At 33.1% G+C, this 12,616-nt stretch overlaps 2 protein-coding genes across 10 annotated transcripts in view; one reads left to right on the top strand and one right to left on the bottom strand.

Moving 5' to 3' along the window:
• Positions 1-3,505, top strand: part of KLHL32 (kelch like family member 32) — a 170,529-nt gene extending 167,024 nt beyond the window's left edge. For all 5 annotated transcript variants that reach the window (XR_001821882.2, XM_037735055.1, XM_017518958.2 and 2 more), the window contains one exon: positions 1,181-3,505. Coding sequence is in view for 4 of the 5 variants with exons in the window: in XM_037735055.1 (XP_037590983.1) it covers positions 1,181-1,342 (162 nt within the window). In the remaining variant the exon portion in view is untranslated. The remainder of the gene's footprint in view (positions 1-1,180) is intronic.
• Positions 1-12,616, bottom strand: part of MMS22L (MMS22 like, DNA repair protein) — a 144,009-nt gene that overhangs the window by 2,361 nt on the left and 129,032 nt on the right. For 3 of the 5 annotated variants that reach the window (XM_037735054.1, XM_037735052.1, XM_037735053.1), the window contains exon 24: positions 11,552-11,719. In XM_037735054.1, the coding sequence (XP_037590982.1) occupies positions 11,552-11,719 (168 nt within the window). Of the gene's footprint in view, positions 1-4,201; positions 8,650-11,551; positions 11,720-12,616 lie in introns of those variants that run through there. The other 2 variants (XM_017518956.2, XM_017518957.2) reach the window with 1 other exon arrangement.

Raw genomic sequence — 12,616 nt, 5'->3', positions numbered from 1 at the left:
AAAAGCTTTGTATTTAGTATATGAGTTATTTTAAATTAGTAGTGACAGGGTATATTGTTCAATAAAGGGATTGGGACATCTAATCTCCACTTGGGGAGAAAATGGCTGTAATTTTGATCTTCTATTCTAGGACTTAGTAATTTTCTCATTTGTGAGCATGGATCCCCAAATTTCAAGGGCCCATTTCCTGTAAAATAATACATTCTTGCAGTTATAGGCTTAAGATTTATCTATACAGGTGATAGATGAAGGCATGAGAGTGGACTAGATCATTAAAGGAGGATACTAACAGGCCTGCAATTGAAATATTGAGTAACACCTACGTCCAGGATGCAGATGAAGGAAAAGTGATCCAAGGTGGAATACAATATGACAATGTCAGTGACAAAATTTATTTTTAAAAACACCAAATCCAAGGGAGGCAAATGTTTGAGACCAGCCTGTGCAAAATGGTGAGAGCCCATCACTACAAAAAATTTACAAATTAGCTAGACTTGGCGATGTGCACCTGTGATCCTGGCTATTCAGGAGCGTGAGACAGGAGGACTGCTTGAACCCAGGAGATCCAGGCTACAGTGAGCACCACTGCACTCCACCCTAGGTGACAAAGCAAGACCCTGTCTCAAAAACAAAAACAACAAAAACAAAACTCCAGCATAAACAGGAAAGAACAGGGAAAAAACTTCCAGAATCAATCAACTGAACTTATTTTGAACTTGCTACTAAGCTGTGTTATATTCCATTACCTGCCAGACACTCAGCTAGATGTCATCAATTTTCACAACAAAGCTGCAAGGTCTTGTTTTCTTCATTTCACAGATGAGGATGTTTAAGCCAATATTATGACAGACTACTTACTAACTAGTTTGGGCAAGTTATTTAGCTTGTCTAAGGCAGTTTTCTTAAATGACGATAATGCTACTTACTGCGTAATTGTTCTGAAAATTAAATGTGTATAAATACATATGTATGTATATATGTACATCCAGAAACATATTAACATAGTGTAGCATTTATTAGGAGCTTAATAAATATTTCTGGTACCATTCAAGCACGAAAAAGAATTCCTAAGATATGGTGATGGTGGCATAACTGAATTTAAGTTCAGAATTCCTTTTATGTATACACAGCTTTATTTTGAGCAGTCTTTGATGTACAGGCTTCTCTTCCTCTTTTGTAGGTACTGGATGTAAGCAGAGAAGGCAAAGAAGAAGTATTCTATGGGCCTACACTACCTTTTGCTTCCAATGGAATAGCAGCATGCTTCCTTCCAGCTCCATATTTCACGTGCCCTAACCTTCAAACTCTTCAAGTGCCTCATCACAGGATTGGCACCATCTGAAAAGCCAATGCTCTCAACTATCATGAACAGGAGGAAGAACTTAGCCCTGACTGTTGGATACTGGGCATGAAAAGACTCAGTGCTCAATGCTTCCTTGTCTTGCTTTATAGGTCTTATATTCAGATAGATATAAGCAAAAAATGAACAATTTTCTAAAATACATTATTGAAAACTCTTGTCACCCTTCTCAGAGTATGTCCACATGCAATATGTGACTTTTATTGTGGTACAGCTTAGTGCCAACTTAAGGTACATTATGTTCCATGGGTCTTTAGAGCATTCTTTGTACACTTTTTCTAATCAGCACTGTCTGAAGACAACATAACACTGTTGTTAGGCAATTTATTTGACTAAATGGCATCAATGATCTTAAAAAATATATATTCTGTACTTAATCCCTTTATTATTTAAAGCTGGGCTTGAATTTAACATTATGCAGCCCTGCTCAGTAGAGACTCAGCATTATGACATAAATTTTTAAATGCCATATTTTATTCAAGGTGATACGAACAATAGACATACATAAGAACAGCAGTTGAAATACCCATATTTTTCACCTTGGTTACTCTCCTTGGGTCAGAACCTAACTTTACAATGCTTCAGTTTTCCCACTTTTAAGAAGGATCATTACTGATTTCCATGTTAATTTAAAAAAAAAAATTATGAGAATTAGGTGAATATTATGAAATACTTTGCCCAAGAAAAAGAAAAATGTTACTGAAATTACAAGGTGTTTCACTGTCTTTAGAACGTTGCATTTGAACAGGATTATTTTTAAAGTTTAAAAATTACTAGCTAGAGCTTGGAAACATGTTATGGAATAAATGATACTGAAAAGAGTCTCTTTTGTGTGAAAGAGACACACAATTAGGAAATAGGGAGTTTACCAAAACCAAAGATATCTAAACTTGACTCTCCGATGTCTCATTTAAAATCATTTAGGGAAAAATGACATTTAAAGCTAAAAAATAATTTAGTAGTACTAATTATGGTAACATAAAGTGCTTTGACATAAATTTGAACCTAGAATTGGCAGTTCTAATAAAAGTTTTTCCACTTTGTTAAAGGTTATGTCAATCTTGAGTGCTTGTGGGATCCTTCTCCAACACCAATACATATTTTATTACTATCACTTTTAATAATGCATAAGAATTCTTTTTTAAGCTAGTTTTTTTTTTTGGGGGTTTGCTTTGTCTATAACAAAAAATAAATGAAACAACTTAATCACATTTGAAAACAAATTCAACAAGTATACTATGAGTTTTTCTTTTTCCTAACTTCCTCAGGACCTAGGTCATCTTTATTAAAAGGAAGAATTCACTCTTTTTTTCCTTGGCAGTTGTTTAATCATTCAGCAATCCCTCTCTTAAAATAACTGTTATTTTATTCATGTAACCATTTTTTGTAATCAAAAGTGAATAAAAAGATCTTTTTGTCTTAAATACAGAATTCACTAACTTCATATATTGATATATATAAAACATTGAAAAAAAAATATGACCTTTGGTTACTCAGATTCAAGGGGCAGGAAGGAGACTAAGGAGAGGGAAAATAGGTACATTAAAAAAATTGGAATTTAGACAAAAATCTTGAGTATTTGGATAGTTCTGAACAGTGAAAATTGATATTGACCATTGATATTTAGAATGAAGACAGCTTCTTTAAATGGTATAAGCCACCTAAACTAAATTTTAAAAATGCCTTACCAAGGCAGAAAAATGGACTCCAGTATTTCAGAAATCTTTTCAACAAGGACTTAAGAATTAAGCTATACTAATTTTTCTACTTGGGACATGAATTTCCTCTCTAGCAGTTTTACCTAATACTATTAAAATCTATTTGTATTCCCAGGCCCTATATCCAACCAATGAAAGGGAAATGCTCTAAAAATAAGCTTACCCAACTAATAATGGAAAGGCAGCCTGAGACTACCCTTCATTATTTCTGTATATATTTCCAACTGTTCATATAAAACAAATCAACATATATTATCAAACCCCTCCTAGGTGATCTTTATAATGTAATATTCAGTAATATTACAGAGCTAAACTCAGAATTTTAAAAAGTTTTACAGGGTTCAGACATACTCTTTACAGCTATAGCGAAAAGTAGTACAAAAAAAAAAAATAATAACATCCCTTCCCTAAAAAGAAAAAGAAAAAACCCCAGATAACTTATAATTAGATCTTTTTATTCAAAGTTATCAATAATAGAAATAAGAATTCTATTAAACTATGTCTGGTCATATGAACCAAATTTCACCAAAATTATTCAAATATGTATACATTTTCTATTTAAGTGAACTACCCTATAGTTACTCATCTTCCATTTCCATTTTTACTCTTCAAAATTAAAGGCTAAATTGTATTTGTAATGTAAATTATTATATTAATGTGAATTTTTATAGGAAGGCCATGAGACTTCCAAACACTTAAATATCAGTATTTTACTTTAAAAGAGAAAACAAAACACAGTACCACATAGATGATAGCAGATATTCTTGCTGTAGAAGAAAACGCCAGCAAAGATGTGAATTTCTAAAATAATCTTTACAATGCAATAACACATCTTAGATCCTTAATAAAATACCAATTAGGTAATGATTAGGATATTTTTCATACTTTTTCCTTCATATTTTCTTCACACCTTAACCACATGTATATCATATCTCTTTCGGCTACAATATCTGAAAACCTAACTTTCTATAGTTTTACCACAAAGTGCAAAAACATCTGTATTAAGATAGAAATTATTCCTTTACCAGAAGTTATTCCTTCTGGTAACATGACTCATTTTTACCTTGGCTTCCAAATAGTGACTCTGATATTAAAAAAAAGTTCAGTAATCAAGGGCACAATGTAAGTTAAATATATACTTTTATTATCATATATAGTTAATCTTTATCATATGCACAAATAACTCATAAATATGTGTATAAAATTAAACTGTCCACAATTTTTCTAAAAGCACAATTCATAAATGCAATAAAAATTGGATCGCCATTGGTACACCAAAAATTTTACTAAGTAGAAACTGGTCAATTACAATCATTTGGTAATTTACAATGCAGGCTATCACAATATCAAAATAAAATTTAAATTTGTGAAGAATATGCTATGCTTCCCAAACCAGTATTGTTTCTAACCAAATAAAGCATATTATTTATATTGGCATACTATACTCTTGCTTGATAAGGCAATATTTTTAACTCTAAGAGGGGTAGGCAAAAGATCAGTTTTTGGAAAATATAAAATTTATATAAAAAGTCTGAATAAAAAGCAGTGATTTAGTACAGATGATTCAACTTTTGGTAAGGTTTCTGTATCTATTTACCTTTTAAACATGGGGAGACATGAGTGCTGTGATAACATGTACAGTTTGGGGAAGGCAGATTTCCTAAAGGCTTTTCCCAACTGCAGAAGCTTGTCAAATTTTTATATAACATATAATTTTAACTGTCAAAGATTCTGTGAAAGTACATGGAAACAGATCCATGTAATTCTTTAAAAATAAGGTAGTTTAAGAAATTTGTTGTAAAGCATGGAAGAAAATAATAATGGGTAATGAAAACCCACAAACATTTGACTCATGAATATTTTCTTAAATAGATGCCAAGGGAGAAAAAGTCAAATATGCTTAAGAATAAAACATACTAAGGATAGGTAAAGATATACAAGTTTTAAACTATGAAAATCTTCTAATGCAAATGAATTCAATACTGAATGACTTTTCCACAGAGACAGTCCTCCATGCTTTCCTCCTTGCCATGGAAACGTTCTAATTAAATTGAAATTTAAATCATAACCAAATCCAAATGCCTAATAAAGTCCTTTCATTACTCTGTTGTTCTTCAATCATGTTTTATACTCCATCTGGCATTTTACAGATATTATTCAACTGGAATACTCATGTATCCAAATGTATATTTTAATTTTCTTCCTATTTAAGTGTCTTAAGTTTCTATAGGAAGCAGGTCCTATACAGGTTCTTACGGTTTCCACACTGGAAACTGAATGAAGCTGAGTGTAGGATGAACACGGCAATCAAAGAAAGTTGCTAAAGGAGCCTCTTGTTTAGAAAGAGATAAATTTGAGGACAAAAGGTAAAGTCAGACAGATGGCAGAAAGTCTCCAGACTGAAGGGTTTCAATGTCACCTTATAAACAATGGGTAGTTACTGGAAGTCCTTGAGCACAAAAGTAACAAGAGGAAAACAGTATTTTAGGAAAACACACTTTAAAACATAAGCTGTAGGAGAGAAAACCAAGGTTAAGGAAATAAGTAGTGCCCAACAGAAAAAACAAACAAACAAAAAACAGTGAAAGCAAGGGATCACAAAAAAAAAAAAAAAAAAAGGAAGACACCTAAGAGCCTCTAATGTTAATCAATTGAAAGTGGGAGAAGAATGAAGAACCTAAAATGCCTCTGATATTTCAAGGTTAAGTAACTTGGGACAACAGTGTATTCCCTGGGTAGAAAAAGAAAGCAGGAGCTAGTCTGAAGTAGAAAGTGACATGGGTAGCTTGACATGTTGCCTTGAGATTTCAGGAGACTCCAAATACAGAGAGAGGTTCAGAGAAAAATTAGCACTAGAAATAGATCTAAGAGATAAAAGCTGGAGTTACCAGTTCACCACTAACAGAACATAGAGACAAAGCGATGAAGGGTCAGATCTTACAATTTGGGACAGGAAAAAAGACCATGAAGGTATTCTCAGGATACAGTGGTCACTTCTTGGTATCTCTGGGGATTGGTTTCAGGACGCCCTGCACATACCAAAATCTGCATATACTCAAGTCCCACAGTTGGCCCTGAGAAACCTGCCTATACAAAAAGATGGTCCTCAATATACTCAGGTTTTGCACCCTACAAATACTGTATTTCAGATCCACATATAAGTGGACCCACACAGTTCAAACTTGTGTTGTTCAAGGGTCAACTGTATATGTAGGAAGGAGAAGTATCACTGTGGAAGTGATGGGAAGATAAAAGAAAATATAATTGTCACACAGAGGACAAAGAACATGAGAACGGAGAACAAACTCACATCTGACCAAAAGAGAATGGCTTATATTACACTGGTGGAAGAAGCAGCCTCAGAAATTACAGAATATTGACGGAAAAGTGGCTATTACAGAAGCAGGTATAAGGGGCTCCATGTCTGAGAATGGAAGATAGGATTGTAGTAATAAATAAAGGATCAGTGAAAATTTTCAAAAAAAAAAGGAACTAGTCATAAATTTTTTTCTTCAATTAAAAAGTTTTTAAAAATTTTACTTATGCATAAATATAAAACATATATACACACATATAGTTAAAGACTTTGTAGCTACCATTTTTAAGTGCAGATTTTAGTTATTCTTAGCATCTACAGATACATGTCCTAATGCATGATTCAGTAGCAGCTTTTCCTATCCTTTAAACATTTCATATTCTAAGGAGCAAAATTCTCAGAGATATCTTTATCAATCTCCTTTGGAAAATAACACCCCCCCCACACACACACACACGTACACACACACATAAATAACCTCTTTAAAGGCATCAACTTAAATAAACTCCTTAGTAACTGTTGAAACTTGCCAAGCCATACATTTTTTTTAGTAAGTCACTATCATGATGAAAAGAAATTCAGTGTTATGAAGTCTATTAAGCGGACTTAAGCTTTCATTTATTCCATTTGATGAAGTTAATTTGAGAGAAAAACAGACCATTTGTATGTTATGAAAACAACAGATACTCCTTTGGATTTCATAGATCACAATTAAGAGAGAACTATTAATTACAGAATGCTGATTAGAATGTATTTCATTTTTAAAGATACTCCTTGAGCCAGAGAAGGGCTGAAATGTTTTCTTTAAGGAATAGCAGAACCATGATAAAGACTATAATCCCAAGAAGGAAACAAATTACTTCAAAGTTAGCAAACATGATGTAAGAAAACAGAAAGTGGGATCATTCATCTGGGACATATCACTAGAGAAAGATAAAACTGAGAGGCTTTCTTTGTCTTAATTGTACATGAATAATATACTAATTATATTTGTACATTTCTAAACAGAAATATGGGCCACCAAACATTTTAACATACATTATCCCATTGATTCTCACAATAACATTGTCATATAGTAAAGGGATTCTTCTTTTCTTCTCCGTGAAGAAACCAGAACTGAAAAAGGTTAAGTAACTAGCTCAAGATCATAAAGCAAAGCTGAGTTTGAGAACCAGGTGGGTTCCCAAAACTTGGACTGGAGTTTCTTCAACCAAATAATGCTGACCATGAAAAGGAGTCAAGGAGAAGATCCAACTGGTAAAACAAACAATCTGGATGAGGTAAGAGTTCCAAAGTTGAGACACAAAAGTTGTTAAAGGAAACTAAACAGGTTTCTTGGATAAAATGCTAAGTTATAAGAAGCTCTGGCTAAAGAGCAGGAAGACATATCAGCTGACTTCTCAGACCACTATTATTATTAATTTTCTAGAATATTTTTATTTATTCTCTTTTCTTAAAGTCTCTTGTATTTCCTCTTCCTGATATGATTTTTAAATGACAACTCCAAAAGAAAGGATAAATAAAGAAAAACTGGCAACTCCTGGAACCTAAATATAAGCACTGTTGGCATGTTCAGGGCTATCAGCTTCCTTTAGCCAAATTCAGTCTCATTCCTAACACAGTTAAGTATGCTTTGTAAGGGTTTTATTAACTTGCCTCACACATTTAAAAAAGAAAAACAAATAAACAGTCTCATTTCCCAACACCTTTCCCTTACTAAAAAAAAAAACAGTATAGGATAGCCAGGTAGTTTGAAAAAGCATCATATTAAAACATAACTGTTATTGTAAAAATAAAAAATAAACATGACAAATCAGTCACAAGGCAGGAAGGCAGTAGGTCATATTACAACAAAAAGTCCATGGATGAAGTATCTGCTTAATACTCATACACACACACAGAAACACTCCTAGTTAGAAAAAGTTTCTTTAATTTAGTTTAACTAAAATCTCATCAAGGTAGAATGCACTTTTGCAAAGCTCCAAGAATCCTATTACATAGTTGCTAATTAACTTTAGTTCCTTATTTATACACTTTTTACTTACTGATATAAAAGGAAAAAAATCCTAGAATTATTTTAAACAGAACATTATATAATTAAAGTAGGAACTGGAGTGGTACAATGTGGCTATAGATACTGATAAGCAATAGACAGGATGAATCACAAAATATATTAAGTATTATCATTTTCCAGTCTCTGCATCGCATCTTGTCCCACCTGTCCCAGGTGAGACAAAAGTTTGCTATAGGCTTCCCTGTATAAGAAAAAATAAAAGAAAGAAAATATATTTATCATCATTTCCATTATTTTTCATTTAAGTGTTTCCAAATTAAGTCTGTCCATCCATCCACCCAACCATCCATCCATCCATCCATCCAGCAGGCTTAGCACAACACTTCTTAAAAAGTAATGCTTTCCATCTACTGTGAGCAAACCTATATGTTACGATGTATTCAGTTTAAGTATAATTTTTATATACAAAATGTGTGCTAAAAATGACATGTCAAAGTTCATTACCTTCTGAAATATAATGCTCATAGGTAATGAAATATGTTAATGGAATATTTAAGGGCAATGATAGTATGATTACAATCGGAAGACTTGTATCACAAACATAAGTATTAAAACAAAAATTCTATAACCATATAGACCTGTGTAACAATTTCAGTATATATCCCATTTTCTTCTTTTAACTTCCTATAAGTAAAAAAATTTGAAAATTGAATATTGTTTCTCCTACTATATTCTCTAGCACTTCCCTGCATTTAGGAGGTATTTTAGATTATTTATTGTGCACATAGCAGTTATCTCACTAGTCCAAATACCTGTTCTACTCAAAATCTTTAAAACCAACCTTCTCATGGGCTTGCACGGTCACACAAGGTAGTAGGCCAGCAGAACATTTGTTTTAACAACATACAACCTTAGGGTGGTCCACACAAAGCCTCTAGTTTTTTCACTCACACTTGAAGACCGCTCAGAGAAGCCAGATGTGAGACATGTCTGTGCACAAGCTTGTTTTGTGACATGACAATAAAGGCCATTTCTTCAAGATACAATTTGAAGTGATTCCTCTCTCTAGAAAACTGTAGGAGGCTAGCCAAGTCAGTATGCAGAAGAAAGAAGATACTCTATTCTGTCATACAAAAGCTTTACAAGGATGATCTCTCCAGTTCCCTGCCACTCCCCACCTTTATTTTTTGAGTTTTCATTTACTGTACTAAAAAAATGGACCCCATTACTTAGCTAAAGGTATAATCAACATTGTTATGTCTCTAAGAAAGATCTCATATATGACATTGTTGGATAAAATTGGAATAAGCATATTGATTAGACTGTGTATTTGCACAGATACACATATACACAGACACACATGCATATGATGCATTAACAACATTTTGGTCAATGATGGGTTCTATTAAGATTATAATGGTACTGAAAAATTCCTAACGCCTAGTGATGTTGTAGCCATTGTAATGTCTTGGTGTAATGCCTTATTCATGTGTTTGTGGTGATGCAGGTGTAAACAAACCTAATGTACTGCCAGTCATATAAAAGTCTAGCACACACAATTATGCTTGATAAGAAGAAGCAATCATGATACTGGTTTAAGTATTTACTATACTTTACTTTTCATTGTTATTTTAGAGTGTACTCCTCTTAAACTTACAAAAATAACCATAAAACAGCCTCAGGCAGGTCCTTCAGGAGGTATTCCAGAAGAAGCTTTCCTTATCATAGGAGATGACAGCTCCGTATGGGTTACTGCCCCTGAAGACCTTCCAGTGGAATAAGACATAGAGGTGGAAGAGAGTGATGTTGATCATCCTGACCCTGTGTAGGCTCAGGCTAATGTGTGTGTGTGTCTTCATTATTTATAAAAAAGTTTACAAATAAAAAATAATTTAAAAATAAAAAAATTTTATTCAAGAATACAAAGAAAATCTTTTTGTACAGCTATACAATGTGTGTGTTAAGCTAACGGTTTTTACAAAAGAGTAAAGTGAAAAAAAGAAAAAGTTTAAAAGGTAAAGTTATAGTATGCTAAGGTTAATGTATTATTGAAAAATTAAAAAATAAATTTAATTTACGCTGTGTACCATGTTTACAAAGTGTACTACAATAGTGTATAGTAATGGCTTAACTCACCACTCACTCACCAACTCACCCAGGGCAACTGCCAGTCCTGCAAGCTCCATTCATGGTTAAGTGCCCTATTTAGGTGTACCATTTTAAAATCTTTTCTACCATATAATTACTATTCCTTTTTTGTGTTTTCAGATGTTTATACATACAAATACTTACCATCATGTTATAATTGTCTACAGTATTCAGTACAGTAACATGTTGTACAAGTTTGTAGCCTAGGAGCAAGAGTCCACACTACATTGCCTAGGTGTGGCTGTTCTACCTAGGTTTGTGTAAATGTACTCTATTTGATGTTCACACAATGATGAAATCGCTTAACTACACATTTTTTAGAACTGATCCCTGTCATTAAGCAACACATAACTGTATTTTAATTCTTTAACAATCTTTAGGACATAAAAATTCTAGTGTGAGTACTGACTACTCTAAAAGGATTTCTTTAAGAAATAAATATAGGCTTATTCCCACAATGTTGGTCTAAATAGTTCACCACTATTTTCAGTTGAGTTATGAGCCTATATAAAAAGTCTTATTTCCTATTTTTGACCAAAACCCATACTGTCTAATTGGGTCATTTATTCACCAGATATACATGATACAGGTGACTAAATAAATCAAGCATCCCTCAAAGGGTTATGATTTGTCAGCATAAATTTTATAAAAAAACAAGACACTCAGGATATGAAGTCCACTTCCCAATGAGGAACAATGAAATGTGTTTTGAGCAGCAGCAGCAGAGCTGAAATATACAGCTTTCTAAAGTGGTCACTTTGAAAGGAAAAACATGCAAATGTATGTATTGATTCTGCTAAGTTTGTTGATATGCCATGCTACTTCTATTCACACTTTGTAAAACTGATTTAACAATCACAGTACTGAAACATTTTTCATCTCAAAAGAACATACTCAAATTCAGGGTAATTAGAAAATAAATCATTTCTATAAAATGAAATAGAGATTTTATAATCACTGCACCCCTCCAAATATAATTAAATTATCAAACCTACCTTTGTGCTATATTCCTGCCAAGGCCCCATTTCTGCTCTGAATCCTTCAGAGATTGAGTGAGGGTAGAAATCAACTGGATGACAATCTGCTGGTCCAGTGTTGCTACTATTTCTAAAATGCTGTAAACCTGATAATAGTACCTCGTATCATAATCCTGGATAAACTGCCTGAAAATAAAACAGGTTTATTTAGGATTACTCCTGTGGCAATTCCTTGTGCTGGTATCTACATGGCAATCAACTATAAACTGAACATAACAATGATCATTTCATAATATTACCATAAGAATCTAGATGCAATATGAAAACTATTTAAAACACTTTAAAATAAAGTATTGAAGTGGTTTATTTCAGTTGATCCATGACCAGAGTGAAAGCATTGTGGGGAAGGGCAGAGAAAGGAAGAGTTGGAAGCTTGGGAGAGAGAAGAAGGGGTAAAAATCTAATCCCAGGAACTGTTTTTGCTATATTCTACATGTTGAAATCTGGGTAGAAAGGATATGGGAGACAGTAAGACAGAAAAGTCAGATATCCTAGTTAGTTTTCGTTCTTTGTAGCTCTATATAAATAAAACAATATTTTTATGAGGAAAGCAAGTTATTCCTAATATATTTTTATGTTCCTTAACTAAAGACTTTAGACCCATAGAAGTATTTGTAAATTAAAATTCCTTATTTTGGCCCTAAAACCTCTACCCTCCACTACCAATCAACAAAATAAAAGCCACCTAGCTTAGTAAATTGTAGATAACATTCAATCTTTGATCATATAAAATCCTTTTTCCCCCTTCCAGGGCTTCACAGTTTTCACAAATCCACTGTTATTGAGTGATCACAATTTAAATAAACTATAAACACTTGACTGGGACCAATTACGTGATGAGAAAAACAGAGGTATCAAAGACCCAACACAGAATGAAGGAAATGAACCCAAGTTATTTATCATGGTAGTGGTAAGACAGAAATAGGAATAATAAAGGTGAACTGGTAGAAATCTTCAGAAACATATACAAAAACATACTGCCCTAATAGCACAAGACTTTAAAGGGGCAAGACAGGGAAGAAA

The sequence above is a fragment of the Cebus imitator genome, unplaced genomic scaffold (assembly GCF_001604975.1).
Source record: "Cebus imitator isolate Cc_AM_T3 unplaced genomic scaffold, Cebus_imitator-1.0 Scaffold717, whole genome shotgun sequence".
Lineage (NCBI taxonomy): Eukaryota > Metazoa > Chordata > Mammalia > Primates > Cebidae > Cebus > Cebus imitator.
The sequence above is the reverse complement of the archived record's forward strand: the minus strand, read 5'-3'. Positions and strand labels throughout refer to the sequence as shown.